At 36.3% G+C, this 18,644-nt stretch overlaps 2 protein-coding genes across 3 annotated transcripts; both read left to right on the top strand.

Annotated features, from left to right (window-relative positions):
- Window positions 1-1,193: 1,193 nt before the first annotated feature.
- Window positions 1,194-9,925, top strand: LOC105055394 (dehydrogenase/reductase SDR family member FEY). Of its 2 annotated transcripts, XM_073246697.1 has the most exons (9): window positions 1,194-1,777; window positions 2,270-2,390; window positions 4,205-4,322; window positions 5,458-5,594; window positions 8,165-8,266; window positions 8,500-8,592; window positions 9,088-9,160; window positions 9,262-9,525; window positions 9,663-9,925. In XM_073246697.1, exons 1-8 carry the CDS (start codon window positions 1,482-1,484, stop codon window positions 9,522-9,524), a joined length of 1,203 nt encoding a protein of 400 aa, XP_073102798.1. In that variant the 5' UTR covers window positions 1,194-1,481; the 3' UTR covers window position 9,525; window positions 9,663-9,925. The 2 variants fall into 2 exon arrangements, with proteins under 2 accessions (XP_073102798.1, XP_010935488.1); XM_010937186.4 differs by having other exon boundaries at window positions 1,208-1,732; window positions 9,262-9,925.
- A 1,102-nt stretch (window positions 9,926-11,027) lies between these two features.
- On the top strand, window positions 11,028-18,180 carry LOC105055396 (uncharacterized). The gene is made up of 11 exons (XM_010937187.3): window positions 11,028-11,453; window positions 11,606-11,649; window positions 11,758-11,838; window positions 12,770-12,877; window positions 13,756-13,847; window positions 14,785-14,859; window positions 14,943-15,012; window positions 16,341-16,442; window positions 17,350-17,461; window positions 17,547-17,609; window positions 17,839-18,180. The coding sequence occupies exons 1-11, from the start codon at window positions 11,285-11,287 to the stop codon at window positions 17,928-17,930; spliced, it is 1,008 nt and encodes a 335-aa protein (XP_010935489.1). The 5' UTR covers window positions 11,028-11,284; the 3' UTR covers window positions 17,931-18,180.
- The last annotated feature ends 464 nt before the right edge of the window (window positions 18,181-18,644 follow it).

The following is an 18,644-nucleotide window of genomic DNA, read 5'->3' as shown; positions in this document are numbered from 1 at the left end:
ATCTCCATCATCTATTTTTTATGGTAAGTTAGTAGCTGCATGATTTGGTATGAAGGCTGTTATTTTACATCTGCATGCTACTCATATTTGGCTGGAAGGGGAATCAATGAATGTTATCCCTTTGCTTAATTCATTATCTGATGATAGGCCCAGATGTCCCATCCTGAATGATATCTATAATTGGAAAGCCTCATGTTCTTCTTGTTATGGTTTTTATATACCAAGGGAAGCTAATAGGGCAGCAGGTCTTGTTGCTAAATTTGGGCTAAATGATGACCATTCATTGTCTGATAGCCTTGTTTTAGATCATGCTTTGCAAGTCATCCTCCATGATGATTTTTCGGGTATTCGGTACAGAAAGAAGCTGAGTGTATGCAATGGAAGGTTTAATCACTCTTCTCCCATGCCGAATTTTTTTGCTGCTAACTGGTGTTCTTTTTGGGAGCTGGCAGAAGAAAATCATCTGCTGCTGTGATGCCCTGATATTTTGGCTCTCTTGTGGTTTCTGTGTTGAGATCTCTCATCTCCACGAATTTTGGTTTGCTTCTTGGTTTTATTCTGTTGTCGTATGTTTCTCTGTTCTGAATTCTGGTTTATGTTTAGCTTCAGTTATTATCCAGTTCTGTATTGCTAAGGTCTGTTGATATTTTGTTTACTTTATCTTTAATATTAGCGGTGCTCCTCTACCGGGGAAAAAAAAAAAAAAGTTTGTGGCTAAGATTGGCTCAACTATTGGGATGGAGACATGTCAGCCACCATAATTTCATCACAAGCAACTGCCATCCCGAGACAGCAACTATTTTTATTCGATTGCGTGCGAGACATGTGACATTTAGCAACCTTCTTAACTTTCCTCTTCTACGAAGGTACATGTCGAGGCATATGGTTGGAATGGATGCTTGTTAGTATTAAAAAATAAATAAATAAATTGAATGAGAAGTAAGTGCATGAAAGAAGTTGTAGGTCTAAAAAAATATAATTAAAAATCGGTATGCATATTTACGATACGAATATAAAAAGGTTAAAATAAAAATCCATATTTATTAGGTGATAAGAATAAAATATAAAAATACTTGATGAATAAGTATTTATAACTTCATCTTCTAGTAGTTGGGACGGAGCTTTTTTTTTTTTGGTGGTAATTGGGACAGACTTTCATGGCTGTGGTTGTAACCATTTGAATCACCGTACCAGCGTCAAAACGGAAGCGACGAGATCAACGAAGTGTCCAATCACGGATTCCTATGTACCCACGTCAGGACCCGAAGCCACATTTCAACAAGCAGCACGCACGCACACGCTAGATTTGGTCGGGGAAAACAGCTGGCCAGCGATAATATTTTTAACCCCCGCACAATTGCTATGCCGAGTCACGAGAGTAAGACAAACCCTCGCAAACACCTCAGATCTCGGACCCGACCGGAGTATACTCGACCCTCCCCTTCTCCGCTCCTCGAAGAAACGAAGGAAAAGAACGCGCCATGGGCTCGCTGGCCTCGTCGTCCTCCTCCTCCTCCGGCGACGGCGATAGGAACGGCGGCGGCGGCCGGAGGAAGAAGGAAGATTTGGGTTGGATCGAGTGGGCGAGGGGTTGGTGTGGTATCGTTGGTGAGTTTCTTTTCCAGAGGATCGCTGCCAGCCATTTGGAGAACCCTCTATCTCTCCCCCCTCTAGATGGGATCACTTGCATCGTTACCGGCGCCACCAGTGGAATTGGTCTCGAGATCGCTAGGTCCACTTCGTATTCCGAAGATTCCTTTTTTCTTCCCTTTTGTTGGTAAATTTTGATGGCAACTTGTTTGGTGGGTTTCTTAGTTCATTTTAGCTTAGTTTTCATTTTTTTTGGTAGATATGTCTATCAGAAGATGATTTCGAGATTATCTTTGTTACATTTTTTTTTGTTATGAATTGTGGTTATTGATTTCTTCCGTTATGGTTATAGATTTCTACCGCATGCTGATAATAGTTTGATGTGACGAGGCTTCACATTTATTTTCAAGTATTCTTTCAAACTTTATTTCACATTTCTTGTTTGACAAATAGTCTGGTCAGAGAATGGGAGGATACAAGTCTGCAATATTTAACCTACTAGGTTATTCTCAGGTTTGTTTAATTTGAGAATGCCTTCATTTTCCCTTGAAATTGAGTCTTTACTAACAATTGGAACTCCGTTTGAGTTTCTATATAGAAGCTTATCTTCTGTTCTGTGTTCTTAATTATGGCCTTTTACCTTTTGGGTTAATGATGGAATGTCCATGGCCTGGAACAGGCAACTTGCACAGTCAGGAGCGCATGTTGTAATGGCTGTTAGAAAAACAAAGCTAGCTCATGACCTGATCCAGAAGTGGCAGAATGAAAAAGCTGAAATGGAGCTGCCACTTAATGTTGAGGTATGTACTAATACACCTACCATAGTTGGGTAGAACAGGTTTTTTTTTCTTATCCCACAAATCATACCCTTTGTGTGATTCACTTTCATGATTTCCTTTTTTCTTTTTCTTTTTTGCTCAACTAAGCCCTATCATGAGTTCTTTATTGGATTATTTCTAAGGATTTCTAAATCATCTGCGAGGTCTGTTGTACACTTATTAGACTTTTGGTGCTCCACCAGCGTCTGTACTACATTGTAACTATAGTCTGCTTTGATCTCGGTCTTATGAAACAAATACAACTTCATGGGCCACCATTGGTGAAACATCTAGATATATTTTGCTTCTTTTTTACTGAAAGAGAGGTCATCAGTGATCTGTAAAAACGGCTTCAGCATATGCAATATTATGATAGAAAGACTACTAGTAGTATATAGTGCAGGACAATAGGGGGAGAAGAGCTCTGGCCTTCAAAAATTAAATGCAAATGGGCTTATCAATCCAGAGTAGTTATTTGTTATGGACTATTTAGAAGTTTTACTAGTATAAAGGGACTTGACATGATTTACTGGTAGTACAGACGGTACAAGATAATCCTAGCAAGATATGCTTTGGGACATTTTTTTTTTTTTTTACTGTTATTGAAAGGCAATAGATAATAAATATATTCAATGAGAGGAGTACAAGAGGACTTCTTCCTAATTTCTTTCTACAACGGTAAACATGAAAAGAAAAGAGAAAGAAAATAGTGTAGAAAAATCAAAATCGATGCATTATAATAAAAGTGATTTTCCTAGGTAGTTGCTTGCCTGATAAAGATGGGGCAACCTTTTAGAGCAGAGACAAAAGGAGGATTGCTATTTCTGTAGGTTGATGTTTGGAAGTTGTGGTGGAAGGTTGTTTGTTCCCCCGAATTTAGATTATCAAAAGAACTTCCTAAGTAGATTCTGTTACAATATCCAAGTTTCTAAAACTCCACTTCAAGTAGGTGATTTTGCAAGGAAAATAAGTTCAAGCCAAACATCTCTAGTGAATAACTAATTCAAGATTTAAGATAAGATATGTTTTTATATTTGAGGATGTCCTCATTGTAAGCACACGAAGTTTGAGAACTTGTTAAAAGCCTGCCAAGCACACTCATGTTTTGTGATGATTCTGTGGAGCAGGTTGAATTCTTAACAAAATAAGAGTCTATCTCTAGTTATTTTAGTGAAAGGATGGTGCTCTAGCTTAGGATAAGGGAGTTGTCAAAATTGAATAGTAGTCAAGGGAGTGCTGTATTTTCTGCAGGGTTATCCATTATTTTTTTTTAAACTTCAAAAATATGATTATTATTAGTGAATTAATATGTATGAATTTTAATATTCTCATCTATATGATACTAGGGCTGCTGTTCCACTATTTTAATATGAGTGCAATTGTTGGGTGCTTAATTGCTAGTTAATTAACATTATATATTGTTGCATAAATCTAAGGAAGAGAGGCACCCATTCTTATGTGCTTTGGCAATTCTAATTAAAAATTTGGCATCTATCTTATTTGGCTTAGGTAGAAATATTACATCATGCAAATGAAAAACTAACTTTGATCTTTCTATATTTGGATTTACATACATCTAAATATAGAGTACGTATCATGCAGCAGAAGTGTACGTGTGATTGTATGAACAACTTACTAACATCAACAAAATGAAATCTGTTGAAATGTAAAGCTATCTTGACATATGCTGTTATCTATTGAGCGATAAATGCTCTCTTTTATCTGCTCCAATGCATATGCAACTCATGTAACCTGCTCACTGATTGACTTTGTTCAAATTTTGTACTCCTGTCAAGGTAATGGAGCTTGATCTGCTTTCCCTTGACTCTGTTGTGCGATTTGCTGAAGCTTGGAATGCTCGTCTTGGACCATTGCATGCGTTGATCAACAATGCTGGCATTTTCTCTATAGGAGGTTTGTATAGATCACATCAACATTTGATTTAATAGATTTGACTTTGTATTATGACTTGTGATTTCATTATCTGCTAGTTTTCTAGCCAGCTGAATGCCTTACAGTTTCGTTTTATTTTATTTTTTAATCCTGCTATAGATCTTGCAAGGCCAGTTGAAGTGTCTATTTCTTTCCATAAAACCAACATTTATTGCCCAAAAGGATATCCACAGAGTTTTCCAGAATCTAAATAATTTTGAAAAAGACTGCTAAAACTTTTGACTAAGCTGCATATAGTGATTCTATACAATATATGCTTTATTAATTTTCCTAATAATATTTATCAACAGCTTTTTTCCTTGACTGCTTTAGTTGATGGCATATGTTTAGAGATGTTGCTTCCTGCATTGATGGAATAAGGTTCTCCCATGTGCGGTGAAGTTCCAAAGATTGGTGTACTATTTTGTTGAAGAGGGTGTACATGGTTGGATTTGTTTGATCGTCCAAATTCTCCAATTATGCTGTATTTCTTCCTTTTAATTTCAAGGCCAACACTTTTGTTATCACTGGATTCAAAGTGAATATAAAACACTAAATAATGCTATGGTCAGAATGGGGAAAGTGTCACTAGTCACGGTATCCAGTAGGCAGATTCGCAAAATTCTGATATGATGACAGCATGGTATGTACTAGAACACATGAATATTCACACATCTATATAGTGAGTGTATAGAATCATGTAACTTGTCCTAGTGTTGTCATAAAGTATGAATGTGTTGGACTCTGCGACATGGATGTGCATCTCCATCCAATCATAAAATCTAGGGGTACCTAGATATATTCACATGCTTTAACAAGAACCCTTCAATTAACCAGTAATTTTAAGTTTCTGTTTAGGCAACTATTTCCACAGCTCCTTTTGTTGTTTTGTGCTTGATGGACCGCTATACAGTCATTTGTGTCATCATTTGTAAATTTGAACCTCATACATAATCCTGTTTTACTTTTAATAGTGGTGTCTGCAAAGTATGTATAACCAAACATATTATTAAAAAAGAAAAACTTCTGTTTTGACCTTGTTTTTCTCAATCATTATATAATTCTTACATACGTGATTGCTTCAAACTAGCTAATTCTTTTTATCACTTTATGTTAGAGCCTCAACATTTTTCGAAGGATGGTTATGAAGAACACATGCAAGTGAATCATCTGGCCCCAGCATTACTGTCAATGTTGCTTTTGCCATCTCTTGTTCGTGGCTCTCCAAGCAGAATTATCAATGTTAATTCCATTGTAAGTTATCTGTAATTAAATACCTTTGGAAGTACTGATACATTCAAGTACATTCTTTTGGTATCTTACTAAAAATCATCTCTTCTATGCATCTTTGTTCAACTTGTATTTTGTGAATTATGATTTATGTTCACCGATGAAAATCAAGAATCCAGTGTTTTTTTTCTCTCTTTGCACTACCTTGTGCTATAAAGAACAACATCTCTCTTTCTCTCTCTCTCTCTCTCTCTCTCTCTCTCTCTCTCTGTGATATGCAGTAATCTATATGATTCAGTAGATACTTTGGACTAGTGTACCAATACACCTGTATCTGTATTCTGTACCATACCCTCAATACTCATCTCAAGCCATCTTCCAATATAGGACTGGCTTATCAGATTCCAGCCATATTCCCTTTCTAACTTCCACCAGTTCTAATCCCTATCCTACAATTCTGTTTATCTCTTGCTTCTTCCTCATCATCTTCGTTTAATTGAATCACATTGTTTTGTGGGAGAACACACTCTTAGAATCTATTGATCATCTCCATAATCTTGTCTCCTCTGACTGTATATTTGTGTAGATGTTATCTAGGCACATTTGCCATCGCATTATTTAGTTAACGGGATAATGCTCTCCCACATTTTATAATTGATGTGGAGGAAAATCAGAGAAAAGGGATGAGAAGTAAGTTAAAGATGGTCATCCAGACATCCTCCATTAACCCCAGATTCTCCTTCTTTTCTCGCTCTCCACATCTCCCTAATTCTCTACATCTATAAATAAATCCACCATCATCCATTTCCTATTAGCTTTGTTGCATTAACCCTATCACAATTGACTGCCATAACTCCACCCTTTTCCTCCCTCCATTATCCGCTCCATCACAACCATGCACCATCAACTCTTAAAATCATGTCACCATCCATTATCTACTTGTTCTTCATTGCTATCTTGTTACAAATCATCTTGATGTCATCTCTGACATCTCTTCTATATGGTCACTGACCATGATCACCCTTTTCTAACTGGTTTATCCAACACCTCCATTCTCCCTATGCTTACCTTCATTAGCTCCCCTTACTACTACCATTAACCTTTCCAATCCTACCTCCATTTCCACCACCGCAGGTCCACAACTGCCATCTCGTCCACTTCACACAAATGTCTCTGTTACACAATTTTTGCTCCTTGAGAGAACCAAGGGAAGTTTACATGAAGAATGAGGTGGCTAGCTGATTCTCTCCTATCACCCTCATGTTTTGACCACAACACTAATGGTTGGTTTTCTCTTTGCCAGCATCTAGCCTCTATACCATTGCACTTGCATCCTCTACATATTCCCATCTCCTTATCTCCTTGTTACTGCACCCCACTATCTTTACCAGATCTCCAAGGTCATCATCACTACTTCTGTCTCATATCATACTTTAATCCTCCATCTGTTTTTTCATGTGAGGCCCAAATGTCAAAGAGAGAAGAAAACAAATGAGAGAGGGTCCGAAGGAAAAAAGATAGTGGGATGGTGTGGAAGCGTGCTGCCCCCTCATCGCCTTCTGAGTTCTGTTTTTCCTTAACTGCTGATTTCTAGTTCACTTCTATCACAATATCCACACTTCTCCATCATGAGGATTGATCCCATATTTACAGAACCAACTTATATATAGTATCCACCATCGCTATGATCCTAAATTCATTTGTCTGTGATCAGAAACAGGCTCCTCATATATGCATTGCAATCAAGCTCTCACAGTTTTATTTTGGTAATTTGTAATGGTCCATGAACTGATTATTGTCACTCATTGGTTAAGCCTCAAGTGCTGGTAATTAGATTATGTGTTCAAAGCAATGAATTCATGATTGTCCACCCTCTATTTCTGTCCTTTGCTTGTTTCATCCCATGAGTCCAGGACTCCAGATTCAAGCTATTGTTTTTCCCCGTTGCAAATTGATGGTCCTCAACTATGTAATTTTCTTCTCTTTAAAATTCCCATTTCAATTACTTATGGGTTTATTACCACTACTCCAATCTTTTAATAACAACTTCAATGTACATGGTGAGGATTTGCCTATGTTCAATTTAATTCTCAAGGGTTTATGTTACTGAATGTTGGAGTTTGCTTCCATTGGCTTTGACAGTTGATAGTTGATGATTGAATTTCTGTTTTCTGCCATCATGTAAGCTTTCATTATTGCATTCTCCATTATAAATAAGTTGTATGATGTTTTCAAAATAAGTTCATTATCTCTTTTCAATTTTTTTTAAAAAAAATTGATTATCTGAAGATAATTCAGAAATCATTTGATCGATGAAATTTTGACGATGAATTGGAGAAGCTTTCAGACATGTTGGAAAACAACATGTATTATAATGGAATTGATTGTATTTATTGTCTTTTTTCCCGGGTAGATGCTGATTTCCTCTTTTCAATAAAATTTTGTCTTTAAAAAAAATTGATTATCTAAAGATAATTTAGAAATCACTTGATCAGTGAAGATTTGATGATGTATTAGAGGAGCTTTCAGACATTTTGAGGAAAAAATGTATTATATGTGATTTGGTTGTATTTATTGTCTTTTTTTTCTGGTAGATGCATGCTGTGGGTTTTGTTGACACAGAAGATATGAATTTGACTTCTGGGAAAAGAAAATATACAAGTTATCTGGGATATTCAAATAGCAAGCTGGCTCAGGTATGATAAGATTTCTCTGATCATAATCGTGTCATTTGTCTTTGTAGAAATGATAATAAGTTCCTTTCATTCAACCTTTTTTTTTTTTTTTTTGGTTGGGGTCTTGAGGTTATTTAATGTCATCTTACAGTTTCATTGACTTTTGCCTGCTACATGATCAACTTTTGAAACTGCATTTTGCATCTTTATGAAGCTTTTATGATCTTGAGGTGAAAATTATGTTTCCATGTCAGGTAAAATTTAGCAGCATCCTCCACAAGCGAATACCTGCAGAAGCTGGCATCAGTGTTGTCTGTGTTTCTCCTGGAATTGTGCACACAAATGTTGTGAGTCTCTAGTGCCATTTTATTTCAGATATGCCATAATTTAGTTGCCAATTGCTCTTAGGCATTATTGTGATGTTTCTGGAATAGGCTTCCCTAGGAAACTTGAGTATGGACTGGAATCTTTCATGCCCATCTTAAGGCATTTTCTAGGAAAGGGTGGCCATAAATTCATGCTCACTTTCTATTGTATAGGATACTACTTCATGAAAAGATCAGCTAGAAATATTTTGAGCACCTCACTTTCTATTGAATAATTTTGTAGACATGGAAAAACTGCTAAATCAATCTAGCCAATGACTTTGGTTCCTCAATGCTTGGAACAAAACACTCTGTTCCCTCAGGGGAGGAGCCAAGATACCTGTGCAATCTTAAGGATTGCTTATTTCTATGTGATATATTATTCCCCTTGAACGTTGTCAAGATATTTGAAGTGCTGGAGGCAATGTGCTTCTTTGCTGCATGTTTCTTGCAAGCTAACATCTTAAACAATTGCAGGCCAGAGATCTGCCCAAGTTAGTTGTAACAGGTTATCATCTGATTCCCTACTTCATCTTCGATGCCCAAGAAGGTAAGAGTACTCTTCTCAGTGGCGGAATGATAACCCGTATCACTATTTATTGTTCATCTCACCTCAGGATGACAGGAAGAGATCTTGGTGTTCTACTGCAGGTTCTCGAAGCACTCTCTTTGCAGCCACTGATCCTCAGGTCCCAGAGTACTGTGGGGTTTTGAAGGCTGAGGAGTGGCCTGTTTGCGCCTACATCTCGCACGATTGCCGTCCAATGAATGCATCTGAAGAAGCACACAATCTAGAAACCTCTCAGGAGGTCTGGGATAAGACCCTAGACATGATTGGGCTCCCCTCTGATGTCCTGGAGAAGCTTATTGAAGGAGAGGAGGTCCAATGCCGTTATGGGTCTAGCAGTGAATAAGGTGTCTGTCTTGATTGACGAATAAGATATCAAATAATTCTTCCAGAGTGCAAATTTAATGGCTATATTTGGTCAAACCTTCTCAGATACAGAAGTCTAATTCCGAGTTTGACATCAATTTACATTTGCTGCGAGTAGGGACCCATCGATATGTTGCAACTCCATGAGATGCATTTCCAGGAGAGCCTGTGTTTTTGAAAGCTTGCACGCTCTTGGCCAGCAACCTCTTTTAATGACATGGTATTGAGGTACATTTTAATAATGATCAGGGCATCATGACATTCTGACCTTAATTGTAACAATAATAGGTATGGACCCAAGGCAAATTATGCTGTTAATCTATATAATCTTCAATTGTATCAGTCATATTTATGTACCCAAAAGGTAAGTTATTTTGTTAATTTGTGAAGCTTTCTTGCCTTAACAATTTGACTACATCCTCCCATCTGTACTTTGTACATGTATTCAAATTTGGGAGGTGCACATCTCTTTTGTCCTACCCCAAAAGTAACAAACAGAACATCAGTTTAATATTAAGGATATTAGGTGCTAGGAAGTTTACTTTTCCAGGGAGTTGATATTTTGGGTTCGACATGTGGATTTGTATGTTGAGCGGGCTCCGATATCCTATAAAAAAAAACTCTGGATGTTTAATGGGAAAGTCGAAAGTATAAAAGCACTGCAAGAGATCTTGGCCTGTCCAACGGGGCACTATTATATCTCAGAGCAATTCTTTATGTACTGTGTGCTGGCAATAAGATTATACCGTTTAATAATATTGGGATACATAGCATTTAGACGAGATAAATATTAAATTTTGTTCAATTTTTTTTTCTTTTCAATTTTTAGTGTTTTTTCTTCATATAACAAAAAAAAAATAGTATTATTATTTTTTGATGTTTTATATGATTTTTTGTGAATATGTATAACATTTTGTGTCATATATATATATATATATATATATATATATATATATATATATATATAATTTTTTATATATTTATAATATTTTAAATAATATATATAATTTTTTGATATCTTGTATGATTTTTTGTGGATATATATGAATGTGATATTTAATATATATTTACAAAAAATTATATATATTATTTAAGATATTATATATATTTAAAATATTATAAATATAAAGTATTAAGAAGTGATATATATTATTCAGGATGTGATAAATATATAAAAAATTATATATATAATTTAAAATATCATATATATTTATGAAAAGTTATATAAAGTATCAATAAGTAATAATACTATTCTTTCTTTATTTTACAGAAAAAAATAAAAATTAAAAAAAAAGTATATCAAATATCTGTTTCATTATTAAATATGCTACGTACTTCAATATGATTGGATGGTGTACTTCATATCAATTTTATTATATAATTTTTTTTTTTTTAATATCTCGATACTAGCAGCATGAAAGCCAGGCCCAAGAGGGGCTTAAGTGTGTCCGATGACAACTTTGGGCCGAGCACAGACTCAAGTTATTACGATTGCATTTCAGGTCGTTCTAGGATGTGGATAAGATTGCACGCATAATTTATGCTCTTTTGTCCATTACTTAATTCCGATTCTAAACATTGGAAGAAGTTGGCCATTGACTATCACAGCCTCCTCCTATCCAGAAAAATAAAAAAGAATGCTCCTCTCACTTATCCCGTTTCCTCTCTCTTCGAACTTCCGCCTTTTCCCTTCGCTTAGAGGAACCGTACGAACAAAGATAGCAAAAGGTTGGGAATGAAATGGCTCTGAGAGATACACTCCTCTGCCCGAAATATCGGACTCCAAATCCATTCCCTCCCGCCCGAAACTGCCGAAATGCCGGCCGAAAACTTGTGGTGAGCGCTACCGCGGCTGCGCCCGGGACTCGTCGGCGGCGTCCTCAAAACGTGGAGGGGGAGTTCTTCGTAGGTAAGAACCAAAAACTCTAGTCCTCTTTTTTAAATCTCAAAATCAGGATCGTTTGATGTTCCTGTGATGGTTGCGATTGGAATTGTTTGATTTTTTTTCTTAAAATGTAGTTTTTTTTTTTAAATTTTTGATTCTTATTCATCTATCTGCAGATCACCGGTGTATTGATTGCGATGCCTGCCGTTGGATGGCTCCGGTGAGTGGCGTCACCTGCTGAGTTAGTTGCGATGTTTGCATTTGACAAAAGTGAGATTATTTAGAAGGCTGGGAATCACTTGTTCTTGTAATCTGTCCGATTTTGAAGGAAATCTTTACTCGGATCGACGAACAATCTGCGGTGATTAAGCAGCCGAGCTGTGAGGAGGAAAGGATCAAAGCTCTGCAGGTGATCAAATTTTACCAATTACACTATTTAGTTGTTTTAAGGCTTAAATTATGTAAAAGAATGGGGTAAGTTTCCTTTCTATGGCCAGGAATTTGGCACTGAATCGTAGAGGACCGGCTTCAGGTTCTGAACTAATTGGAAAGAAAGAGTTGAACTTTTGATCCAAAATGATGTTATATCAACAGCATGCCAAGTTTATGGTTAGTGTTAAGCTAATCATCATGAAAAGAAAAATGGACGTTTGCTGCATCAATGCATGCCATTTGATCATTTCCTTCAATGCTGGGCCATGTTGGTGTTGCTACAGCCTTACAAGCCAAACCACAAAAAGGAGTTTTTTATTAATTCGAGATTAAAGAGATATTCATTAATTGACCATATGTTTGTTTCATAAGGTTAGAGCTATTTTGCATCACATTAGAAAGAATCTGGAATGTGAATCCAAATTATCATTATTACGTGTTTTACTGGTACTCTTTGCATCACCGAACAAAGGCATAAGAATAAGATTATGCTTTTTGGTGTATGATGTATCAGTATTGTGTGGAATATCAAAATCTGTAGCATGTAAACCGTATGCTTTATCCACCATGTGCTAGTCTAAAGTTAGCTGTATCTTCTTTTTTCTGGTCCCTCAAAGATTTGTTCAGTTTTCAGTTCTATTAGATCTTACTTAATAGTTAAATTTACAATTAGACTTGCTCTGCTAAGGTTATATGAATCAAGCTCATGAAGATTGTGTTGCCGTCCAAGCAGCCAGCGGTTTAGGCTCTTACAAGAAGATCAAGATTCTTTTAGTAGAGAACAGACTGGACACTCGAGGATATTCAGTTGTATCATTGCATAAAATATAGCAACATATATCAACTAAGGATGATGCACTTGTGTAAGCAGTAGTATTGTTTTCTCTGATCCTTCTATTCTGGTGCAGGCACTGCTTTCCTGTCCAACAAGCTCCATCCATACCGAGAAACCTACAAAGAAGATTCTAGAAGTGCAGAAAATGTTTCCTCTTCCAGTAGATGAGCAGACACTTCCAGTATATTGCTTCTAATCCATTCTTTTCTTTTTCATCGACCACTTGCTATCAAACTATTCAGTTATTTGAATTATGAATCTAGAGTGTGTGCTTAGTTTATCCTTAATTCTATGCAGTTATTTGAATTATGAATCTAGAGTGTGTGCTGAGTTTATCCTCAATTTCTAAGTCCTGTTTCCAAGCAATTAGGATTGCAATGCTGCAGGCTGCATAATCTGGACTTGCAGTTTTGTTATTAAACCCAAATTCAGATAGTCCATTGTAGACCAAGGCCATTCTCAAGATTGCACATTGGTCAAAAACTCAAGATCTGGCCTGGATGCAGTGGAGACTTCTCTCTGCTGATTTATCATGCAAATAGCCAATTATGTGTTTTCCTGCTAGATTAGAATAAAAACTAGAAGAAGCATCTAACATATGTTTATACATGTGATGCTTTATGTGGCTTTCAAAATGGCCTTTGCTCCAACACTAGCTTGATGCCTACTTTTCTAGGCCACATTATACAGAAATGGCAATTGGAGCATTTTCTTCTTTGGATGTAAAGTTGGAGCGAGGGTTGCTTGCAAAAATTCATGCATCATTTCCACAATCACAACTTATTAAACTGAAATTTCCATTCCTCACTGTCAAGATATATGCATTTGGAAAGGAAAAGACACCTTGTACATTATTGCAGCTCTTACTAATCAGCACATACTTTAACCGCTTATAAATTGGAACGACAATTATGTGATGATCTATAGGAAAGCAGGTTAAAAGACAGTCAGATGTATTGATCATATTGATTCTGGTATTTTCTTTTTGTTTACAGTATATCGTGTTTAGGCTGCAACTTCATACTTCAGAACTTGCTCATATATAGATTCTGCTTCCAGGGTGTTTACCATTGCGGCTATCATTCTGAGTCATCTTATGGAGCAACTTCCTATCTTGTGATTCACCCTGATGGGAACATAATTGTTGATAGGTAAATTCTAACATCATTAGGTAACCCAGGATGTAGGAAGCTATGTAACAGTAGTTAAGAGTTGTAAAGGATCTCTTAGTGCACAGCAGAAACTGAGATTTACATCACAAAAGCAAAAATCAGTCATATGCATGCATGCATGCATGCATGCATGTATGTATGCATGCATGCGTGACAAGCAATAATTAAGGTCAACTTTTTTATGGCTATTGTAGGAGCCAAAATTTGCATTTGTTTAATATTTGAAGCACATAAATGAAAGTTCAGGACACAAAATAAAAGCGAGACGATATAACAAGAACGACAATATAATTAGAGCTCCTATTTTAATAAACTTGAAGCACTCTTTTGAAGGAAAAAAAGAAAAAATATATTATGCTTTTGAAATTTTATATGATTTGGAAATTCAAGATTAAAATACTACCGCACAATTTGCTTGCCATTTAAATGCAATTTGTACCCCTGTATGATGAAGGCAATAAAAAAAGACATCATGACCATTGTTCACTCTTAACTTGATATTTATGCAATGGCTAGTTTTTAATTACACAGGATTATATGATAAAGCTAACTTGTGCACTGTGCAACCTAAAAAACCCAATTATTTCTGGAACAGCTTCGCTTGGATACATCTATCAGTCCATTGCTCATAAAATTTAGAATCAGATGGCAACTGAGAACAACTACTTGTATTGTTAGATGCCACTGATTTGTAGTTCTGTGATAGTGTATAATCTAGGCTAATTGTCTTACAGCTTCTGTTTTCATTTTTGAACTTTTGAAAGTGTCTCACCCCAACGGATGCCTTAGGTTGCACTGTTATCATGCTAAATATTTTCAAGAAAAGAACTTCTGAAAGTGGTTTAAGAAGTCAGAATAATAAAACATGCCATTTTCCCATACCAATGGACTGATCATAGGGCATCATATGTTGCAGCCCAAGATTTACGGGGGTACTGGTATGCAGCATTGAGAAACTTGGAGGAGCACGCTACATGTTTTTGACTCATAAGTATGATAATAGAAACCTAGCAATATTAACAGTTGTTTACTCTTTGGGAAGAGGGATGTTTACTAGCCAATTTTCTTGAACAGAGATGATGTAGGAGATCACGAAAAGTGGGCCAAGCGACTGAGCTGCGAACGAATTCTCCATTCAGGAGATGTAAGACTCATGCTTTATCATCTTCATTTTTTACACAGTCAATATTTGCTAAATTATTGGGTATGAGTGCATCAAACTGTGATTTGTATTTTAGCTACTATTTAGAATAAAGGGCACACAATTTGTTTTTGGTGATGCAGGAGGCTGGTTAGAATTGATCAAAATTTATTAGTAAGGAAATAATGGATAACCTCTTGGGGGAAGAATGAAAATCAGAAAAAAGCCTGAAAAAGCATAAAGAAAGAAAATTATAGTGAAACATAAATGCTTTATGCGTGAGATATTGTGAAAAATATTTTCAGAATTCTGAAGACCACCTTGTCAAGGTAGTTATGGATAGAGTCATTAACCTTCAAGTCTAGTAAAGATTTGCTAGCTGTATATACTGCAAATCGGGGAGATTTAGCTGGTTTTAAAAGTATAAGTGAATATGAAGCTAGAAATCATGCAAGTGTTGTCATCATAGATACCTTGTAGGGTTGGAAGATTAAGCTTCCTTGGAAGAAAAGGTTACAGTTCTAAAATGTTAACTCATACATGAAAGATATTAGCAACACATGCTTCTGCACAGCCATCTTTATCTTCCCTCTATATTATCAACAGATGTTTCTACTAAATACAAAATGAAGCAACAAAAAATGCAAGTGCCATCTAAGGTCATTCAGGATGGTTGTCATGAGTGCCATTAGAAGGTAGTTTACCTGTGAAAAGGTAATTGAGGCTGCTTTTGTTTAAAGAGCTTTAGTTGCCTCAGATGAATGGGAATGTGCAGAACTCAGAAATTTTGAAACCCATTTCATTGAATTACGTTGTAGACATTAGAATAATTCAGGTTGGAATTAAAGCCATACATGATTTGTTGAGTAAGAAGCCCCCATGTGCTGACTTCCAGAACAAGTATCCCTTCTGTGACGCATTCCTAGACTTGGCAAAAGCATGCTGCATCTGCATAGAGTCACTGCAGAGATGAAAAAGCTGGAATGGATGCGAATGATTTAGTAAAAGTGATATAAAACCAACTTATATGATTTTTACGTTTTGTGCTATTCATGTACATGACCACTATCAGATGCATGGTCAGTGCGTGGTTTCATTTGTTTATATTTCTGGATATGGAACAGTCAGAAATCACAGATGCTTCGGGCATAAATATGTGAGCTTTTAATTGACTAAATGCTTGGACATGTTAAAATCCTGGAGAACATAAGTGCCCTGTCTAATTACTTGATAATTTTCATGCTGTTGCCAGCTTTAGGCTTTTAATCTCTGGAGTTCTATTCTCTAACGACTTAGTTTTCTGACTTGCCAATTTCCTGCAATTTCACCAGGTGGAGGCTCATACTGCAGATGTGGAGATGCAACTTTATGGAGATGGTCCATGGAGCATTGGTAATGACTTTGAGCTCATCCACACTCCAGGCCATACTGAAGTAAGAAAAGATTTTGATTTTCAGATGCAGATAGATGTTGCAAAAGATAAAAGGATTGATTAGTTGAGAAAACCAGACTTTTATTGCAAATTGAATATTATTTTTTCTTTAAATTGGAAAGTATACAGTTAGTGCATCAAGGAAGCAATAATTCTACAAACAAGCGCCAAATAAATGGGGCACCCAAAATTTGGGTTTGACTTAGTGGAAAGTAGGAAAATATATTTGGTCCATTTTGGGGGTTTTGGACTAAACATTTTGAATCCTTTAGAGAAACACTTATTTTGGAAATTCTGTTAGATTATAAATACAACTGCACGGTCAAGGATTTGCATGTCAACACATAAACAGGCAGAAATGCTTATTGCAGATATGGTTTTTCATATTAATACTATTTAGGGGCTGAGTGTGATTTTTTTTACAGAAAAACAATTGTTGGGATATGCGAACTGGAGTTGGCAACATATGAGCATGCAGACACTTATTCATGCATGCACTATTAAATTTCATGATATTTCTATCTAACTTGTTCGTGTGTATGCATGTATATATTTTTGACAAGCCAGCTTGTTGTAGTACAAATTTGTTAAGAGTCACAGAGCTGTTCCAAATTGATTAGATATTCTTGTGGAATGTGGCTGTGATTATCTACACAAAAAGATATTGTGAGCAAATATCTCCATACTTGAGTCTTTCCTAAATTAATGTATTAATGTCCAAACATTTGGATTTCATTTAGAAATTGTTTGTGTGATATCCTTGAAATATATAGTGTTAGGTTTAAGTCTGACAATTTACCCTTGTAAGTCAACATTTTAAGCTATGCTGATCTTATTACTTTTAGAAAGGGTGAACCTAATTGTTGTCATGGTCCTTAAAGAATGCTGCTTTTCAACCTTATTTGCAGGGTTCAGTCTGCTTGTACTACAAGCCCCTAAAGGTTCTGTTCACTGGAGACCATCTTGCCAAATCTGGAAAATCTGAACTGACTTTTTATGAGATGTATAACAGGCAATCAGGTACAACTACTGGAATTCATTATTTTGTCATCTCTCTCTCTCTCTTGTGCATGCACTAATCGAAGATGGACATGTGAACTGGCAGTTAGCTTGCAACTGAAGAGCATCAGGAAGTTATTAGAGCTGGACTTTCAGTGGATTCTACCTGGTGGGTATTCTCCTCTTGTTTAGAAGTTCAGTTAGCATCCTTGAAGACAATGAGGTCTTTCTAGAATTTGTCAAGTTTTAACATGTTCTGGACAAGAAATGTAGTAACCGAGAACCACAGCAACCTTTTGCATGATTTCTATAAACTTGTTCCATTCTCTCCTTGGCTGCTTATCTTTTTAACTTCTACACTCATTATGTTTTTATGAGCTAAAAGGACCTTCTTCCAGGTCATGGGCGGAGGATTAAGTTTCGTGATAACCAAGAGAAGAATTCAGTTTTGGAAGCTTTCTTGAGCAGTAAAGAGCCAGAATATGCTTAACGGGAAAGGCTGCTTTGATGGGGCTTGCAAGGGTAATTTGATCTATATGGAAGGCAGATATAGGAAGATGGCATACAAAGGTTGCAAGGGTGTTTTAAGTTGTCATTGGACCTTGACCAGAATAAGTCTTCAAATACATGTTGCAGACACACATTACACATGTATGTCATATTGATTTCTCAGAAGTTTGGTTTTTCTTGCTGTTTAATTTTGAAATTTTCCATGCTCTGAACTGAAAGGCAATCCAGCTTTCAAATGATGTACAATATGGTGCCAGATAAATTTGCAATGCTAAATACGTATCCAGAAAATTATGTGTACAAACATGTGCAAACCGATTTGTTTCAAGGACCGGTAAATTGCCTACCTTAGTGCATCACACTACCGAATATGGTAGGGTAGAATATGTTCAATAACATTTCACCATCAAGGTCTTTCATTCCTCAGGAACTAACCCGTCTGTCTGATTTCGAGAGTTGCCTGTGGGTAGGTGAGTTGGTCGGCAATTTTCTCAAAGAAGGGTAGCCTGAAGAACAGGGCTTTTTGTGCAAAGTTTACCGTGGACGACCATGTTCACATTGCTGAAGATGATAATGATGCACATTGAAAAGGCCAGCCCACTTTATTTTAGTCTTGTTGAAGTGACTAGATGTTAACAATAATAATAGAAGATTTACTCAAAGATGCTATCTTGTTGCTTTATATATTTCTGTA

This window comes from Elaeis guineensis, chromosome 12, assembly GCF_000442705.2.
Source record: "Elaeis guineensis isolate ETL-2024a chromosome 12, EG11, whole genome shotgun sequence".
Taxonomy (NCBI): Eukaryota; Viridiplantae; Streptophyta; class Magnoliopsida; order Arecales; family Arecaceae; genus Elaeis; species Elaeis guineensis.
Note: the sequence above shows the minus strand (reverse complement) of the source record. Positions and strands in the feature narration are given on the sequence as shown.